The sequence below is a fragment of the Hylobates moloch genome, unplaced genomic scaffold, assembly GCF_009828535.3.
Source record: "Hylobates moloch isolate HMO894 unplaced genomic scaffold, HMol_V3 SCAFFOLD_10, whole genome shotgun sequence".
NCBI lineage: Eukaryota > Metazoa > Chordata > Mammalia > Primates > Hylobatidae > Hylobates > Hylobates moloch.
Genome location: NW_026652285.1, coordinates 86,078,252 through 86,095,198, shown reverse-complemented (window position 1 = coordinate 86,095,198; position 16,947 = coordinate 86,078,252). Strand labels below are relative to the sequence as shown.

Genomic DNA, 16,947 nt, shown 5'->3' with positions numbered 1-16,947 from the left:
TTTAGAAATTTCAATTTCAATTTATGTACATCTTATTATGGCGATGAGTGTGAAACAGTGATCAATAAAAGACTTTCAAGCATAAAAAATATATTTTACATTAGGATAAAACCCTGTGGGGGCAGTGGATTGGAAATATGAGCTCAAGGAGAAAAAGAAAAGATGTAAAATTTCTGACTGTTAAAGATAGGCTTGTTCATATGTTTTTGAAGTGATGATGGCGGATATCAAATAGTGGTAGTGTTTGGATTCCCTTGGATACATTTTGAAAATTGGTTCACAGTTTTATTTCCGAAATGCCACCTTTTTTTTTTTTTTTTTTTACACAATATCCTGGAAATTATATCCTTTGCAATGATTTAAACTTTGGATAAAAATGTTAGATGTCAACTCAAATGTGAAAAAGAATATACAGTTTTCAAAATTCTTTTAGGAGGTATTGAGCAAAAACAAATGTTTGAAAACCTTGGCCTTTTAGGTTCCTGTCACTCTAGAGGTAACCCCAGAGGTATCAATGTCCTGAGGTTTCAGCTAACAGTAGTGGTACTGGTTTTACGTTTTTTGTCCCCTGTTAAAAACACTTCCATACCTATTACGTCACTCTGCCCCCAACAATTCTACTGGAAAGAGGGGCAGACTTTTATTCTACCTACTGACCATTCAAGACACGGTGGCTTAGAGAAGTTAAGGGGCTTATCCAAGGCCCCACAGTAGGGTAAACCCTGGGCTCTTGACTTACAGCCCAGGGGCCCTTTCTAACAGGGACCCTCTAACCCTTCAGACCACAAGAGGAAGCGTCAGTAGCAGAGACAGGACGCGCCTGGGAGGGTGGCCAGAACTCCTCCTTTCCGAGTGGCTGCAGCAAAGAGCTGAGTGTTGGTTCTGGCAGGCTCTTGTGTGAGGCCCTGCCAACAACCTATTGAAACAGGAAACTAACTATCAGCTGGCACGATGAGGCAGGACCTGGCACCTACGCTGCCTGGGTCTGTCACAGGCTGAAACCCACGTGGCTGTGTCTGAATGACTGTCAAGCTCTTCTGCTGCTCCTTCCAGCGCCATAGCCTGGCTGCTGCCTCCTGGCTGGAGCTCCTTCCTCCTCTTTTCCTGGCTCTCTGGGCTGCCCTATGTGTGTGAGAACACCTCTGTACCTCGGTCCTGAAAGCTTGCTGCCTGGAAACATCCTTGCAGAATCCAGTCTCCCATCTAGCTCATCCTTGACTCCCCCTCCTGCACTTTGTCCAGTGACCCTCCCTGATCACCTATGTCAGGACGGGGAACTCACTCCCTCACAGGCTTATGTCCAGTTACCAAACAGTTCCCACGGTCACACGAAGTCCTTCCTTTTACTGAGCTGAAATCCCCTCCTGGAGACTTCTCGGTATTGGCTAGGACACCCTGGAATGTGTCTGCTCCATGCGCACCTTGCAAAATGTTGTAAGTTGTGAATATTTAGATTACATCATCCCCCCTTCAGGTCTCCACTAATGGGGAATAACCCAGTTGGTCCCTGTCCCCCATGTGAAGAGGAGTCAAGTCTGGGCCACTCATTCCCTCCACGATCTCCTGCACTGCAACTGAGGAAACTCAGTTAAGCCTCGGGTCTCCGGGCCCCTACTGCTCTCCCTGGATTCCCTCATTAGTAACCACCTCAGGATTAAGGACCAGTGATTTCACAGCACAGGAAAGAGTACCCACCGCTTGACAGTACACCTGGACCACCATAATGGGATGCGGACATCCTTATCTCTTAGAGCCAGGAAATAGTCTAAGGGCTGGATGCTCTGATTGTTGTAAACCCAACTTGCCTTATCTTCATCAAAAAGAATGGCAAGTAGGTTTCCACTTCTAATTTTTCAATTCTACCTGACTGGCAGAGACCTCTTGGCATACTGTGTTGAGAAGGATTCTGAGGTGCATCATTGGACAATGTACAGTAATCAATTCGCAGTGTCTGCCATGAACATGGGACTGCCATGAACCCAGAGTGAGGCTGGGTGAGCGAAGTATTCAGGAGGCCCTTGGCACTGCAGGAGCAATGGTAGTGCCTTGTGTTTACTCATCCTCCTAGAGGAGCCCCTGAAACCTCAAGTGTGGTCTGCCCTTCCTTCTTGGGGCTGCCATACAGAGCTGTTCATGCAGGCTGTCAAGTGGGTGCAGGCGTCTGTTAACTTCCTTTCTTTCATTTCTGCTTTTATCCAACAAAGTTATGAAGTTTAGTATCTATCATCTCTGCTCTTCTTGCTATAAAAGGAAGCTCCTGGTCTTGCCCCCAAACCCTGCACCACCTCCAATGGCGGTGAATTTCTTTCTTGGAGTGAGAGACACCCTTCTCAGCACAGGGAATTCTCTGGGCAGCAGGGAAGCAGCAGCAACCACTGCGAACTTGGCAGTCAGCCTCCTGGGCACTGATGCCCCTCCTGACTCCAGCAGGAGAAGCTGCCAAATGCCATCTGCGTGTCCATGACCCGGGCTCCTCCATGGGAAGTGCCTTGGATAATGTTTGTGTCACTGGAAACATTGTTTGTCTGATGGCTATTAAAGGGTCAGTGTGGACTCGGGGAGGCTCCCTCATGGCGCAGCACTGGGTGACTGAACAGGAACACCATTCTACTCAGCAACAGAGCCCATCTCTGAGCCCGGAGCAAGGCTGGGTGAGCGAAGTACTCAGGAGGCCCTTGGCACCACAGCACCCAGCACTCCCTGCCAAGTGCCCCAGGAGCACGTTAACTCCCCCATGCCCGGTGACCAGGACAACGAATGCACACTGCAACAGGAGCTCACTTAAAAGCAAGCTCTAACCAGCATCCCACCCCAGCCAGGTCCCTGGGAGAGCTTTCCCTCCTTGATACACTTTCAGAAGCAGGTGGGAGGTAGGTGTTGTGAGGTGGAGTAGGCCCTTCATAACACGAAAGAAAATGTCACCAACTTGTTGGGTGACCCTGGGCAACTCTCCTCCTTTCCTCAGGCTTGTCTGCCCCTCTATAAAATAAGGAGGTCAGGGGTACCAAATTGACAGCATGCATAGCTCCACTGCCCACCTCTACATCCAGGGCAGACATCAACAATCAATCATGCCACCTTTTAGAATTCTCAACAGAGAACTCCTTATAGCCAGTAGCAACTGCCTGGACTTAACCCACAAGTTAAAATCTACTTGCCATCTTGAGATGAGAGGAGTTCAAAAGGTTCAACTCTAACACTGATTTTGTTTTTAAATGCCCTTCTTTCCTGGTGATGAGGCCAAGCCAGCTTCCTCTGAGCCTGACCCTTGGAAGAAAACCCCCATCCCTAGGCAGAAGAGCCTGCCTTCCAGCATGCAAGATGAGCTGCCGTGACAGCAGGGAGCACTCTGGCCCTGTTTCAGTAGGGCTCCACCATGGCAGCTCCACACGTCCCTTGTCACTGGGGCTTCTAAATCTTTTTCACAAGAGTCTGCCCAAAGCAGATTACAAGATCCTCAAAGTCCCTGAATTGGAGGGAAGCAGTACTAGAAGGAACACCAAGGTCCAGACAGGTTTCCCAGTCCAGTTCTCAGGGGAGAAAACTGAAGCCCACTTGGAACCCGTGTCTTCTAACACCTTATCCTGCGCCGACTTTCTTCCCCATCCCATCATTTCAATATATCACAATGGCTTACTTCTTAGATTGGAAAAATCAGAAACAATGACTATTCCTTCCTCTTGAAGAGGCATTTTATACTATTAATATTAGTACTACTGAGAATACTAGCTACTTGTTTACTAAGCACAATGTGGAGCACTTCACATACATTATCTCATTGAATATTCAGATAGCCTGATGATTTCGTAATTGTAAGAACTGAGACAGACAGGGTCCGAGATAGCACACCTATTAAGTCATGGAGCCTGGATTCACTCCCAGTCCAAGGATCCCAGCTCATTCTCCTCAGGCAACACTGTTTCCTTCCACTGCTGCCTTGGATGGCCACGCCTATGAGGTGGCCGGGACGGGGACCATGCCTCATTTAACACAGGAGGACACTAAGGCACAGCGAGGCCAAGGACCCTGCTGCTGAGCAGCAGCTGAGCTGGAAATCAGCATCGGTGGCTGGCATGAGGCTCACAGGTCCTGGGGCTCTCACTGTGCAGGCAGCTGGCCTGAGGAAGATTCCCAGCATTTCCCTGGCCTAGCTGCCCAAGGCTTTCCCCACTGAATCCAGACCTCTGGCTCTATCCCAGGATTCAGATTCAACCATCCTTCCCTGGGCATCTCCTGGTGAAGGGCAGAAACAGCTACTGGGTCTAACGAGTCTTAACACACACAGATACCAAAGAGAGCAAGGGCAGGTCTCCATTAACTAATAAATCCACCAGTGATTAACACACTCCCTGTCGTCCGGGAGTGAATATGGATGGAGGAACGTCAGCGCAGGCCCCTGAAAAGACTCACTCTCTCATTCCACACTGGCCTAAGTCACTCCTGCGCCCCCCCAAACATTCCTGGTTCACCCCTATTCCATCATATGGGAGGACGGCATTTCCCAGCCTCTTTGAGGTTGGGTGGGGCCGTGTGACTAGTTCCGACCAATGACTGTGAGCAGAATTAACCTCTCTCTCTCTGGCTGCAGCAGTTAATTGCCCGCGTAAGTCTCTCCAAAGCGTGCTTTCCCTCTGTCACTTGGCTGGCAGCATTCTACATGACAGCTTTTAGTCTGGGACCAGAGGGGAGCAGAGCTCCCTCTTGACCCACAATGGACATGTACTGTGAACAAGAAATAAACTGCTGTGGTTTTGAGCTACTAAGATACCTTGTACCTTTCAGGATCTTTTGTTACTGCAGCATAACCTGGCCTCACCTTGAAAGTTGCAGCACCAGTGTCAACATCACCACTCCCAGAAACCAATACTTTGTTTGGTATTACAGAGTGGAAGCAGGGAACATGGAGACATAAATCAGGCAGGTCCTGGAACCCCAATCTCTAGGGGTTTCCACTTTCATGGAAAAGACAGGAACAGACAGGGCCCCTCTAATCTAAAACGAAAGTAGAAAGTGCACCAACTGAGGAGCAGGGTAGAAACAGCCCACTCTCACCAGAAGAGATCAAGGAAGTCTTCTGGGAGGAGGTGGCACTGGAGTTGGCCTTGAAGGATAGGTTGGATTTGGGCAAGTGGAAATGGGGGAAGGCATTCCTGGGAGAGGCAACAGCATACACAAAGTACAGGAAGAGCAGACTACACTGGAATGAAAGGTCTGGGAAGACCAGAAGCAAGAAATGGGGCTAGAAGGTTCAGGTTATGGAGGCTCTTAATGCTCTGACCTCAACTCTAGAGACAGTAGGGAGTCCCAGGGTTATAAGCAGGGGAGCAACATGGTTGGTATTCTGTTTTGGCCAAAGCCTCCTGGCAGCCAGGGCAGAGGGTAGGCAAGCTGCAAAAGCATGGCTGTTATCAGGATGCTGCCATGACCCAGGTGGGGCTGAGATGGCCACAACCAGCAGGGAACAGCTGGGAAAGGGAGTTTAAGGATGATTCTCAACAACTGGGAAGAAAAGGCACCAGGACTTGAGTCTAAACTTGCAGAAACGAGGCTGTGGTGCCGCATCCAGGATGTGCACCAGGAAGATGGAGGTGCTTGGAAGTCAGTAGGAGGTGAGCCAGAGCTGGACCAGGAAGGCAGCAGAGGCCGGGACAGCAGCAGCACTTCTAAGAACACACTGAGCCTTGGAAACATGGAGGAGGGTGTGGAGGAAAGCAGAAATCTGGAGCCAGACCAGGCAAGGCCTCCACGCCAGGAACACGGACTTTATTTCACAGACCAGGGGTTGCAAACTTGTGCCCATAGGGACTCTGACCCACAGACATGTTTTGTTTGGCAGATTTCAAAAGGTCAATTGGTTGCCAACATTTAAAGCCAAAAGAATTCCCATCAAAATCTTCATTTCTGGCATGCGAATTGTCCAGAGATGTGGCAACGCTGAGCCATATCCCCACCCAGCAACCGTCAGCGCAGCAGCTGAGCAGCAGCCGCCCTCCACACACGTGGTGTGCGTTCTCTAACTGGACACGGTCCCCACCACCTGTCCTGTTGGCTCATCTCTATTTATGCTAAATAAACATATTTGTTGGGCCTTGTGGGCATTTGAGTCTGTGAACCTGGCAGCAGTGCAGGGGGCCCCTGAGGGGTATCCCCGGCGAATGCTGGGGACCAGAGGGAGAGAAATTGTTGCTAAGATGTGAGTTTCCACAGAGCTCCTCTGGGCCTGGCCCAGGCCAGAAGAGGCAGGGGAAGCACCATCTGTCACTGATCCAATCCTGATGGGGTATCTGCTCTGAGCAGCTCCGGCACTGGGATCTCCCTCCCTCCAGGAGGGAGAAAAGCAGAGAGGCATTTAGGACACCGAGCAGTAAGGGCTGTGCGAGACCCCCCAGGGGTATGGGAGCCCTAAGACAGACAAAGGGATTCACTGGGCCCCTAGAAGGTTCCAGGCATTTGACTTATACAAGGTATTGACGGATGGATAGGGTCCTGCTGCCCAGCAGAAAAAGAGCTCTCCAGCCGGAAACTGCACAAGCAAAGGCAAGTCTAAGAAGCTGAGATCTCTCCCTGAATGCAGAGGGAAGCCAGCAAAGGTTCTCTCAGCCAGGAAGGGGGCAGAGGCGCCAGGCCCCTTTTCCCCAGGACTCTGACTCCATGTTCCCACCCTGGTCTCCACCCTGACCACAGACGCTGGGCACTCACCAAGGGTCTGCTGGTTGCGGACGCCGCCGATCACCACACAGATCTCGGCAGGCACGTCGCTGGTCCCATCCTTGCTGACCGCCTTCTTCTCCTCCTTGGCCTCGCCCTGCCAGATCACCTCCTGGATGTAGTCATCGGGCAGCTCCGTCTTCACCTTCACCTCCGTCATCGTTCCTTGCTCGGCACTCAGTGAGGCCTCGGCTGGCACCGGCTCTGGGCCCTCCACCTTGGTGCTCTTCTGGCTGCGCTTCAAGCGCTCCCTGGGAAAGAAGAAATTCCGTTCAATACCTTCTTCCTCCAGAAGAAGTTGGAGCAAGAAAGGCTCCAACTCCACCCATTTTACAGTTGGGGAAGCTGAGGTCTCAAGAGGTCTAGATGTGCCCAGTTGCCTCACTTGCCACTTACTTGCTTGCACTTATCATAATTGGAGTTACAAGTGACCTAAAAGGGCACCTCCAGCTGGCTGAAATCAGTTCTTCTTAGACCTCAGTGTGCGTACAGATCAGCTGGGGATCTTGAAAAAAATGCAGATTCTGGCTCAGCTGTTCCGGGGTAGGGCCTGAGATTCTGCATTTCTTTTCCTTTTTACAGATGGGTCTCACTATGCTGCGCAGGCACAACACAAACTCCTGGGCTCAAGCAACCCTCCCACCTCGGCCTCCTGAGTGGTTGGGACTCCAGGCACCATGCCACCACGCCTCACTCAGAGATTCTGCATTTCTAACAAGCTCTCAGGTGGGGCCAGGGCTGCTGGGCCTCAAACTACGCTTTGGGCGGTAAGGGTTTCAGTGCCTTGATGTACGCAGTATCCAGTGTTGTTCCCTTCGTTCCTAGGCAAGAAGGCTCGGGATCTTGTCCAGGCTCTTCCCTGCTCCTGTTTTACAAATGGGAAACTCCAATTCAAAAAGACTCACTGGGTTGAGATGTCATGGAGCCAACACTGTGGCATGGAGGGGGCTCTTCAAACATCGGAAAACATCATCGAGGTAATGATGTCAGTTCTGAAGAGGGCAGGGCGTGGGTCACTGAATGTCCTTCGTGAGGGGGACATTACGGACTAAAGCAGAGCTGTGATTTGCTCAGGCCAGACATAAAATCGGGGACAGGCCAAGGCAGGAAGCCAGGTGCCTGCCATCCACTCCTGAAGCATCCTCCTTTCAACACAGCTGTCCATGTTATCATCCTAAGGGCCCCACATCCTTCTGACAAGGGAAGCATCCCCATGACTGCTGCCTGTGAGGTGGGGAAGCTGAGGCGTGCACATACTGGGAAATGGAGTCATGTTCCAGGCCCAGAGACACTGCCCTGGCCACGCCAGCCTCTCCACTGTGCCAGAGGAGAGCGTGGTCTGTGAATTTCAAGGCCCAGACTCAAGACAGGGGATGCCAGCATTTCAACTGCAGCACAGCAGGGGCACTGGGCTGGGACTCAGGGACCCAGGCTCCAGTCCTCGATCTACAATGGGCTTGCTGTGTGGCCTTGGGTAAGACTTTTCTCTTCTTTGGGTTTCGGCAGCCCTGTTTATCACAGGAGCATGGGTTTAATCACATCTGCTGTCCTTCCCAGCTTCAGCTTTCATCCAAGGTGGAGAAAGGTTGGGAAACTGAGCAAAGATAGAGAGGGAAGCCCCCAGCTAATGAGGAGAGGACAGAGGAAGACCACAGGGAGGTGCTATGGACTGAACTGTGTGCCTCCAATTCAGATGGTGAAGCCCTAACCCCCTATGTGACTGGATCTGAAGAAAGGGTCTTTGGGAGGTTAAATGTGGTTAAATGAGGTCACATCGGAGGGGCCTTCATGAGGGGATTGGTGGCTTTCTAAGAAGGGAAAGAGATTGCTCTCTCCCCCACGTGAGAACACAGTGAGAGGGTGACCCTCTACAGCCAGGAGGCAGCCCTCACCAGAACTTAACTGTGCTGACAACCTCCAGCCTCCAGAACTGTGAGAAAATACATTTCTGTTGTTTAATTAAGCCTATAGCATTAGGCATGGCATCCCACAGCACTCTGTTAACAGCAGCCCAAGATGACTCATACAGGAGGCCAGGACTCAGATGGACGGAACACGAGTGCAAAGGCATGCTGGGAAAACCAGTCAGGAGCAAGGGCTATCGCGCTAACCACTTCCTCGCTGTGGGCCTCAAGCCAGCCACCTAACCTCTGAGCCTTGGTTTCCCCGTCTGCAAAATGGAGTTAACGGGGTTGTCATGCAGATTTTACTCAACGAACACATGGAAAGTACTCAGCACAGCACCTGGCCTGGAACTGCTCTCAAGACACGGTCACCATGACCATTGTTAATAATGACACACTGTTAGAGCTTCTTTGGCACCCAGTGGCGCCTCCTCCTCATGCGTCTGTCTCATCAGGGCCACCAGACATACTGTCTGAGCTTTTGCCCTTCTCCACGGTAAGAAAGTGTAAAACTGCATGATTCAATTGCCTCAGAATTCATTTCCTTAATTTACTTAAGAAACACTTAAACAGAGCCTCCTATGTGCCTGGCACTGTTCTAACATACTAATTCCTTTCATCCTTAGCAATGACTCTAGGAAGGAAATCTTGGTATTAGCTCCACTTTACAGTCTAGGAACTGTGGCACTGAGAGGTGAAATAACGTACCCAAAGTCATGTGGGTGGTACAAGGTGCGACGGGGACCTGATGCAGGCAGCCCGGACTGGGAGACAAACTTGCAGAGGGAAGCCTCTTCACCCACAGCCGAGGCTGCCCCACATCACCCACCTTTGACCTTCAGCATCCAGAACAGAGCCAAAACCAAGGTGCTCCTGGGTGAGCAGGAGGGCAGGAGGTTCCCTGGCTTTCCGGGCTGCTGCTACCTTTGTGGGGGATAATATCATGAGCAAGAGTCCCCCAGGCCCCCCAGAGGGGAGCACGGCCCCGCCTAGCTGCAGGACACCACAGGGCAAAGAAGTCTCAAGTTCTGTGAGGCCTAAGACATAACAAGAACTGGCAGGTCCAGCAAGTCACAAGAGGACAGCTGTGGCTTTAGAGAGGGAGGTGATTCCTGCTGCTGGCCAACAAGAAAAGGGGATCCCCTGGAGGTGGTAAGCTCCCCATCACGAGAAGCACTGGAGCAGACTGGCTGATGGCCTGGCGGGAGTGAAATGGGCCAAGCACCAGACTTGGAAGTTGGATCATCCTAGGGTCAAATCTCAAGGGTCAAATCTCAAAACTGCCAGTTGCAGGTGCCTACATAAGTGACTTGACTCCTCCAAGCCTCAGTATTCACATCCATACATTGGGGACAAACACAGTACCTACCCCACAGTGAGTGCTGTGATGCAAAACAAGGTAATGTCTATATAGGACCTAGAACAGTAGCTACCAGTGGAGATGTTTAACTGTCTTTTTTATGGCAGGCAGGGGAGGGGCATGTGCAGAGGATGCAAGTTTATGTGGCATAGGCATTTGGCGTATGGGCTGTGGAGTTGGACCAACAAGGGTTTGAATGCCAGCTCTACCACTGTTCAGTAATGGGATACAGGCAGTGAGGGAGTGAGGACTTTGCCTAGTGCTGCAGAGGTGGTCATGCTGATGAAGCTGATAGTGAATGATGTGTATTCACATTCAAGCTGGGGGATAAAGAAAGCAGCTGACATTCCCATTTCCTAGCTAAGACCTCATGGGTGCTAATGGTCAGGGCCCTGAGGCTCAGTGGGCAAAGAGATGGAAGGAGAGGAAACAGATGGGGCCTTCCGCCCCGAACTCCCTTACCCCGGCTTTCTTCATAGCCAGTGAAGCTCAGCCTGAGGCCTCGAGAGCACCTGACCATGCCATCTGAAAAGATTCAGTGTCCTTTCCTGCTCTCAAGTCCTCACCACCATCATGGCATTCTGGTAGGGGAAGGGAGGAGCTGTAGGAGTCAGGCAGGCTGGGTTGAACTCTCATCTGCCCACCCCCACACCCTGCAGTCCTGGGCAAGAGACTCCCTTCTCTGAGCCTCTGTTTCCTTGTCTAAAGAAGGACCATGACTCTTGCCAGCTGTGGGGGTTGGCACAGAGTGGATTTCCATGAATGGCAGCTGCCATGATGATGACGACATTGGTTCATGATGACATCCTCACCTCTGGGAAGCCTTCCTGGCTTGCTTGAGGCAGAGTCAGACTCCCTCTCTGAATGCCACGTCTTCCTTGCACAGGTGACTCTGACAGCCATCCTCCCATTGTGTCCTAATGAACTCATCTTGGCTTGCTTGTCCCCTTCCCGAAATTCCAGTCCAGCTTCTAGTTCATTGCCTTGTTTTATTTCCTTTGCAGCCCTGTTACCTGAAAATGCTTTGTACACTGGCTCACCAAACTGCATTTGTCCTAAGAGTAGGTGGGGCCCTCGGGAGTGTTGTGCACCTCTTATACCCAGCATCCAGTAGGCCTATATTAGGTGCTCCATAAATACGATATTTGCTGAATGACCAAAAGGATACCTGCCTTCTAGTACGCAGGCACTGGGACATATGCCTCCTAAGACTCCCTGGGGCCCACTGGAACAGCAGAGTATATCCTTGAGATGGGTTTCTAGAATGGATGGTCACCCATTTGCAACAGGGCCAGGTATGAAGGCATCACAGGAGAGGTTCTCTCCAAAGGCACAGGACGTGTAGCAGAGTCAAAACTAGAACTCGCATCTCCAGACTCCCCATCCTTTGTTCTTTCCACTGAACCACCAGAGTCTCAGGTCACCTGGAGTGCCCTTAACACCTGGAGCTGAGAGTCAGGCACAGGGGAATGTCTTTCTCCCATGAAAAGGCAGCCTCTCCCTAGTTCTTGTACCCACATCTCCCACCCCAAACAAATCAGAGGTCACACTGGCAAATACAGCTGCAGCTGCATGACCAGCCAGATTCCTGACTGAGTTCGCAGAAGATGGGGACCAGTGAGCCGCCCTCTATCGCCCACGGGCACAACAGCACATAACCATCCCCTCCCTTAAACGTGATGCCCCCGAGTCCTTGCTGCGACAAAGGCATGGGCAACTTCCTTCTCTTCCCCGCCGACTTCTAGGCTTTAGATTTACAAGCCCAAATGTTGCTTTTCTCAAATGCTTTGCATTTAATTAGGTGTCCTAATAACAATGGAATCACAGAAGTACTTATATCACTTTGAGTTAGTGGCGCAGCTCCTTCTAACTTCTCTAAAATTTTTTTTTCATATATCATTTTTTAAAATAGAGCTCATTATTTTAATTATATCCATTTAAATGTACAGTAAAGCCCTTGGATATTCTCAGCACGAATCATTAGGTATATTAGTGAAAAAGCACTTGGAATCTATCTACATGCTGACACTCCATAATCTATTCTATTTGTGTCGCTGTAAAATAGATTTATATATAGATAACTACAAAATAGTTGCTCAAGATATGCTATGAATTTTATATTTAACCCGAGTCACACTTCAACATAAAATCCAAAGTCAAGCATTAAAAGGATATTTTTCAGTAAGTACCTGCTATCCGTGGTCACCGGTTACTAATTGTGCAAGCTGACCAGGAGAGAAGCCAGACCAAGTGGATCCCTGCCCAAGAAGTTCCCTAAGACAGATGGCCTTTCTCTAAGGTAATGATTCTCAAAGTATGTTCCTTGAAGGTGTAGGGGTTCCATAGCAATGGCTCTTAGATGCACCCATGAGGCTGGAATGGGGATGGTAGTGTTGAGCAAGGCTCTAAGACTCCCCATCTTCAATACACACAGCTTTGCTTTTTGCCTGATGTATACAGATTTAGGCCTCTTTCTCTCTGTGGTGGGGTGAGCAGTAGCCCCCTAAAAGATATGTCCATGTCCTAATCTCCGGATTCTGTGAATATGACCCTATTTGGAAAAAGGGTCTTTGCAGATGTAATTAAGTGAAGGATCTTGAGATTAGGCTCATCCTTGGATTAGCTGAGTGGCCCCTAAATGCAGTAAGTGTCTTTATAAGACAAAGGGAGATTTAAGACAGACAGAAGAGAAGTTACAGAGGAGAGAAGGCAATGCACGCCCAGAGAGGTAGAGCTGGAATGATGTGGCCACAGTCGAGGAATGCTGATGGCCACCAGAAGCAGGCAGTGACAAAGATCAGATTTCCCCTGGGGCTTTCAGAGGGAATCTGACTCTTCCAACACCTTCATTTCAGACTTCTGACCCCAAGGAGTGTATAAACTTCTGTTGTAGTGAAGCAACAGGAGCGAAATCAGCCATGGGCAACCAATACATGGTGCAACATGAAATTTGAAGAAACAGGGTGGAGCCAAGATGGCCGAATAGGAACAGCTCCAGTCTCCAGCTCCCAGCCCCAGCGACACAGAAGACTGGTGATTTCTGCATTTCTGCTTGAGGTACCGGTTTCATCTCACTAGGGAGTGCCTAACAGCGGGTGTAGGACAGTCGGTGAAGCGCACTGTGCGCGAGCCGAAGCAGGGCGAGGCATTGCCTCACTCGGGAAGCGCAAGGGGTCAGGGAGTTCCCTTTCCTAGTCAAAGAAAGGGGAAACAGACGGCACCTGGAATATCGGGTCAGTCCCACCCCAATACTGCGCTTTTCCAACGGGCCTGGAAAACGGCACACTAGGAGATTGTGTCCCGCACCTGGCTCGGAGGGTCCTGTGCCCACGGAGTCTCGCTGATTGCTAGCACAGCAGTCTGAGATCAAGCTGCAAGGCGGCAGCGAGGCTGGGGGAGGGGCGCCCGCCATTGCCCAGGCTTGCTTAGGTAAACAAAACAGCCAGGAAGCTCGAACTGGGTGGAGCCCACCACAGCTCAAGGAGGCCTGCCTGCCTCTGTAGGCTCCACCTCTGGGGGCAGGGCACAGACAAACAAAAACTCAGCAAGAACCTCCACAGACTTAAAGGTCCCTGTCTGACTGACAGCTTTGAAGAGAGTAGTGGTTCTCCCAGCACGCAGCTGGAGATCTGAGAACGGACAGACTGCCTCCTAAAGTGGGTCCCTCACCCCTGAGCAGCCTAACTGGGAGGCACCCCCCCAGTAGGGACAGACTGACACCTCATTCAACCGGGTACTCCTCTGAGACAAAACTTTCAGACGAACTATCAGACAGCTGAATTTGTGGTCTCACGAAAATCCGCTGTTCTGCAGCCTCCGCTGCTGACACCCAGCCAAACAGGGTCTGGAGTGGACCTCTAGTAAACTCCAACAGACCTGCAGCTGAGGGTCCTGTCTGGTAGAAGGAAAACTAACAAACAGAAAGGACATCCACACCAAAAACTCACCTGTACATCACCATCATCAAAGACAAAAAGTAGATAAAACCACAAAGATGGGGAAAAAACAGAGCAGAAAAACTGGAAACTCTAAAAAACAGAGCACCTCTCCTCCTCCAAAGGAACGCAGTTCCTCACCAGCAACGGAACAAAGCTGGATGGAGGATGACTTTGATGAGTTGAGAGAAGAAGGCTTCAGACGATCAAACTACTCTGAGCTACGAGAGGAAATTCAAAACAATAGCAAAGAAGTTAAAAACTTTGAAAAAATATTAGAAGAATGGATAACTAGAATAACCAATGGAGAGAAGGGCTTAAAGGAGCTGATGGAGATGAAAGCCAAGTTTCGAGAACTACGTGAAGATTGCAGAAGCCTCAGTAGCAGATGCGATCAACTGGAAGAAAGGGTATTGCTGATGGAAGATGAAATGAATGAAATGAAGACAGAAGGGAAGTTTAGAGAAAAAAGAATAAAAAGAAATGAACAAAGCCTCCAAGAAATTTGGGACTATGTGAAAAGACCAAACCTACGTCTGATTGGTGTACCTGAAAATGATGGGGAGAATGGAACCAAGTTGGAAAACACTCTGCAAGATATTATCCAGGAGAACTTCCCCAATCTAGCAAGGCAGGCCAGCATTCAGATTCAGGAAATACAGAGAACGCCACAAAGATACTCCTCGAGAAGGGCAACTCCAAGACACATAATTGTCAGATTCACCAAAGTTGAAATGAAGGAAAAAATGTTAAGGGCAGCCAGAGAGAAAGGTCGGGTTACCCACAAAGGGAAGCCCATCAGACTAACAGCTGATCTCTCGGCAGAAACTCTACAAGCCAGAAGAGAGTGGGGGCCGATATTCAACATTCTTAAAGAAAAGAATTTTCAACCCAGAATTTGCTATCCCGCCAAACTAAGCTTCATAAGTGAAGGAGAAATAAAATACTTTACAGACAAGCAAATGCTGAGTGATTTTGTCACCACCAGGCCTGCCCTAAAAGAGCTCCTGAAGGAAGCACTAAACATGGAAAGGAACAACCGGTACCAGCCACTGCAAAAACATGCCAAATTGTAAAGACCATCGAGGCTAGGAAGAAACAATAGCAACTAACGAGCAAAATAACCAACTAACATCATAATGACAGGATCAGATTCACACATAACAATATTAACGTTAAATGTAAATGGGCTAAATGCTCCAATCAAAAGACACAGACTGGCAAACTGGATAAGGAGTCAGGACCCATCAGTGTGCTGTATTCAGGAAACCCATCTCACGTGCAGAGACACACATAGGCTCAAAATAAAGGGATGGAGGAAGATCTATCAAGCAACTGGAAAACAAAAAAAGGCAGGGGTTGCAATCCTAGTCTCTGATAAAATAGACTTTAAACCAACAAAGATCAAAAGAGACAAAGAAGGCCATTACATAATGGTAAAGGGATCAATTCAACAAGAAGAGCTAACTATCCTAAATATATATGCACCCAACACAGGAGCACCCAGATTCATAAAGCAAGTCCTGAGTGACCGACAAAGGGACTTAAACTCCCACACAATAATAATGGGAGATTTTAACACCCCACTGTCAGCATTAGACAGATCAATGAGACAGAAAGTTAATAAGGATATCCAGGAATTGAACTCAGCTCTACATAAAGTGGACCTAATAGACATCTACAGAACTCTCCACCCCAAGTCAACAGAATATACATTTTTTTCAGCACCACACCACACCTATTCCAAAATTGACCACATAGTTGGAAGTAAAGCTCTCCTCAGCAAATGTAAAAGAACAGAAATTATAACAAACTGTCTCTCAGACCACAGTGCAATCAAACTAGAACTCAGGATTAAGAAACTCACTCAAAACCGCTCAACTACATGGAAACTGAACAACCTGCTCCTGAATGACTATTGGGTACATAATGAAATGAAGGCAGAAATAAAGATGTTCTTTGAAACCAACGAGAACAAAGACACAACATACCAGAATCTCTGGGACACATTCAAAGCAGTGTGTAGAGGGAAATTTATAGCACTAAATGCCCACAAGAGAAAGCAGGAAAGATCCAAAATTGACACCCTAACATCACAATTAAAAGAACTAGAAAAGCAAGAGCAAACACATTCAAAAGCTAGCAGAAGGCTAGAAATAACTAAAATCAGAGCAGAACTGAAGGAAATCGAGACACAAAAAACCCTTCAAAAAATTAATGAATCCAGGAGCTGGTTTTTTGAAAAGATCAACAAAATTGATGGACCGCTAGCAAGACTAATAAAGAAGAAAAGAGAGAAGAATCAAATAGATGCAATAAAAAACGAAAAAGGGGATATCACCACCGATCCCACAGAAATACAATCTACCATCAGAGAATACTACAAACACCTCTATGCAAATAAACTAGAAAATCTAGAAGAAATGGATAAATTCCTCGACAAATACACCCTCCCAAGACTAAACCAGGAAGAAGTTGAATCTCTGAATAGACCAATAACAGGTTCTGAAATTGTGGCAATAATCAATAGCTTACCAACCAAAAAGAGTCCAGGACCTGATGGATTCACAGCTGAATTCTACCAGAGGTACAAGGAGGAACTGGTACCATTCCTTCTGAAACTATTCCAATCGATAGAAAAAGAGGGAATCCTCCCTAACACATTTTATGAAGCCAGCATCGTCCTGATACCAAAACCTGGCAGAGACATAACCAAAAAAGAGAATTTCAGACCAATATCCTTGATGAACATTGATGCAAAAATCCTCAATAAAATACTGGCAAACCGAATCCAGCAGCACATCAAAAAGCTTATCCACCATGATCAAGTGGGCTTCATCCCTGGGATGCACGGCTGGTTCAACACACGCAAATCAATAAATGTAATCCAGCATATAAACAGAACCAAAGACAAAAACCACATGATTATCTCAATAGATGCAGAAAAGGCCTTTGACAAAATTCAACAACCCTTCATGCTAAAAACTCTCAATAAATTAGGTATTGATGGGACGTATCTCAAAATAATAAGAGCTATCTA

General features: G+C 48.7%; 1 protein-coding gene across 10 annotated transcripts in view; it reads right to left on the bottom strand.

Annotated features, from left to right (window-relative positions):
• Window positions 1–16,947, bottom strand: part of ZNF618 (zinc finger protein 618) — a 189,134-nt gene that overhangs the window by 62,302 nt on the left and 109,885 nt on the right. For all 10 annotated transcript variants that reach the window (XM_032164948.2, XM_058445576.1, XM_032164946.2 and 7 more), the window contains exon 3: window positions 6,700–6,959. In XM_032164948.2, the coding sequence (XP_032020839.1) occupies window positions 6,700–6,959 (260 nt within the window). The remainder of the gene's footprint in view (window positions 1–6,699; window positions 6,960–16,947) is intronic.